The sequence below is a fragment of the Protobothrops mucrosquamatus genome, unplaced genomic scaffold (assembly GCF_001527695.2).
Source record: "Protobothrops mucrosquamatus isolate PMUCROS unplaced genomic scaffold, P.Mucros_1.0 scaffold3160, whole genome shotgun sequence".
In the NCBI taxonomy this organism is placed as follows: Eukaryota; Metazoa; Chordata; class Lepidosauria; order Squamata; family Viperidae; genus Protobothrops; species Protobothrops mucrosquamatus.
In genome coordinates, this window is record NW_015389160.1 from 55,086 (window position 1) to 57,604 (window position 2,519).

General features: G+C 57.2%; 1 protein-coding gene across 1 annotated transcript in view; it reads right to left on the reverse strand.

The window, feature by feature from the left end:
* The window catches only part of TP63 (tumor protein p63), a 42,682-nt gene that overhangs the window by 6,148 nt on the left and 34,015 nt on the right, over positions 1 to 2,519 (reverse strand). The window contains exon 7 of the mRNA XM_015826532.1: positions 1,903 to 2,047. Coding sequence (XP_015682018.1) covers positions 1,903 to 2,047 — 145 coding nt within the window. The remainder of the gene's footprint in view (positions 1 to 1,902; positions 2,048 to 2,519) is intronic.

Below are 2,519 nucleotides of genomic sequence, written 5' to 3' on the forward strand. Positions count from 1 at the left end.
GAAGAGGAGGAGGAGGAGGAGGACGACGACTGTGGAGTCCTTGGTGCTCTCTGAGCTGGGTAGTTTTCTTGCAGACGTTTCATGACCCAACTAGGTAACATCCTCAGTGCTAGGACGATGTCAAATGCACTGAGGATGTTACTTAATTTAGGTCATGAAACGTCTGCAAGAAAACTACCCAGCTCAGAGAGCAACAAGCACCCCACAGTCCTCCTCTTCCTCCTCCCCCTCCTCCTCCTCTCTGCACCCCCCCACCCTTCTAGCACTGATGCTGTTACCTAGTTGGGTCGTGAAGCGTCTGCAAGAAAACCACCCAGCTCAGAGAGTTAGGGAGGGACCGGAGTGGGGTGCTTCCCGTTGGCAGGAAAACTGGAGGAGGCCCAGCGAGGGGATGGGTCGGGAGGGGACAGAGGCTCCCCCCCCAGGAAAACCCCACTGCTTGCTACCTTCCAAATCATTAGCAAAATAAACCTCTGAATCTTATAAGTAAGAGTTATTGTTTTGTGTTGCTGCCTTTTGTCTTTTCCATTGGGGTTTTCCCACGGCAGTTGAACCCACAGACCAAGTGGGGGTTTGGGAGACTGGAGTCAGCCATGTGGAAGGGAATGCTCTGCTGGAAGGATCACATCAATGCCGCTAAAGTGGGTCAGGGGGCGATTCCCTTGGACCCCCCCCTCTCCAGGACGAGTCGCTCTCCCGGACCCCGCGCCCATATCCCAAGGCTGCTTTGCCCAAGCACCCAAGCAGCAGCACCGAAGCCAGGCCAGAGCGGGGAACAGCCGAAGCGCAACCACCGCGAGGCGCGAGGGCAGAAGGTTGAAAATAGAGACCCCAACCACCCAGAGGAGGGGAGGGGGGCGCACGCGAGGGTCTAGGATAACTCGCCACGGCCACTTCGCCGTGGGACTACTTGCCACGGGACAATTCAGTGCCGTCCGAATCGTTTTGTTCGGTTGGTTTGACGGTTGGGTGACCCCCGTTTTCCATCTGGAAAATAACTGGGACGCTCGTCCTTCCAGGTGAAATCTTATTTTGTTCTCGTCGGCCGCGGTTCCGTCGGAATTAATTTAACTTTGGCTATTGGCTGAATTGTCCTGCAAATGAGTCACGCTGCGGGCAGTTGGCCATGGGGAGGGGTCCCATTCTGAGGGGGGGGAGAATGGCCAGCCCTGGCTAAAGGGTCGTCCGGAGCCGGCCGCAGAGGCCCTGCCCTTGGCCAGTGGGCACAGTCGTTACATCTAGAGGAAGCCGGCGGAGCGAGTGCGAGAAACCGATCCGTGTCCGGAGTCTGGCGGGACAAGACCCACCGCCGAGGTCTCAAACCTGAGACCTTGAACGGGGGCATTGAAGCTAATTATCTGCAACTGGGAGCCCAGCAGCCCTTCGGGTGGCTAATGTACTATCTCCAAGGGCAGCCCCACAGACCGGGCATGGCAGAAGTCAATCCGAGAGGTCAATAGCCCGGCTCAGCTCAAGCCGAGATCCTTTTTCCCTCCTGGAAGCGGGCAAACAGCTCCAAAGTCACTGCTGGGCGCGGGAAGAGTCTGAATGAAGGGTGCGGGTCAGAAAAGTCAAGATGGCGGCTGCCCCTAAACCCCGGGCCAAGTTCGGGTGTGACTTTTATTTCCGAGGCCTGTGTGTCGCCCACCAGGTTGAGCAGGTCCCTTCCGTTCCCTTGGGTACCTATTGTGCACCCCCGGGGCTTATACGGGAGACGCTCGCGCAGGTAGTTTTGCCTCTGCAAAAGTGAGGGAAACAGGCGGGTTGCTAAGCCAGCGCAAGAGGTTGCTTCCGCAAAGGGTGCAGAAAACCGGCCTCGGGGCTAACCACGATCGAACAGGAAACCCCTTCCCCCTGCCAAGCGCCCGGTGGTGGCCCCACCCTCCTGCCCCCTTCACTCACCTGACGATGCTGCAGTCTGTGGGGTAGGGCGGTGGTGGGGTGCAGTGGGAGGTGGACGGCATGGAGAGGGGAGGGGCCAGCGTCTGGGTGGGGCTCAGCCCGTTCATGTCGCCCGCCATCGTCATGTGGCCTCCCATCATCGGAACTGGGCGGGAGAAGGGAAGAAATGGCAGGTCAAAGACAAGCTGGGGAATTCTGGGAGTCGAAGTCCAGCCCTCTTAAGGCATTCAGGCTGGTGGATTCTGGGAGCTGAAGTCCACCCCTCTTAAAGCATGCTGGCTGGGGAATTCTGGGAGTGGAAGTCCAGCCATCTTAAAGCATGCTGACTGGTGGATTCTGGGAGTTGAAGTCCATCCCTCTCAAAGCAGGCTGGCTGGTGGATTCTGGGAGTCGAAGGCCAGCCATCGTCAAGTGGCCATGTTTGAGAAACACTGTGGGTCTAATGTCACAGATTTTGGAATTACAGTCGGTTGCCATGCACCCAAATACAATTTGTGTGTGGCCGCCAGAACTTGAAAAACCCATCACAATTGGGAGCAACAACCTTGCTCCCAATTGTGGTGGGAGGACTACTTTGCAAAACTGGGATCTCCATCCATAATTTGCACACCAGCCAT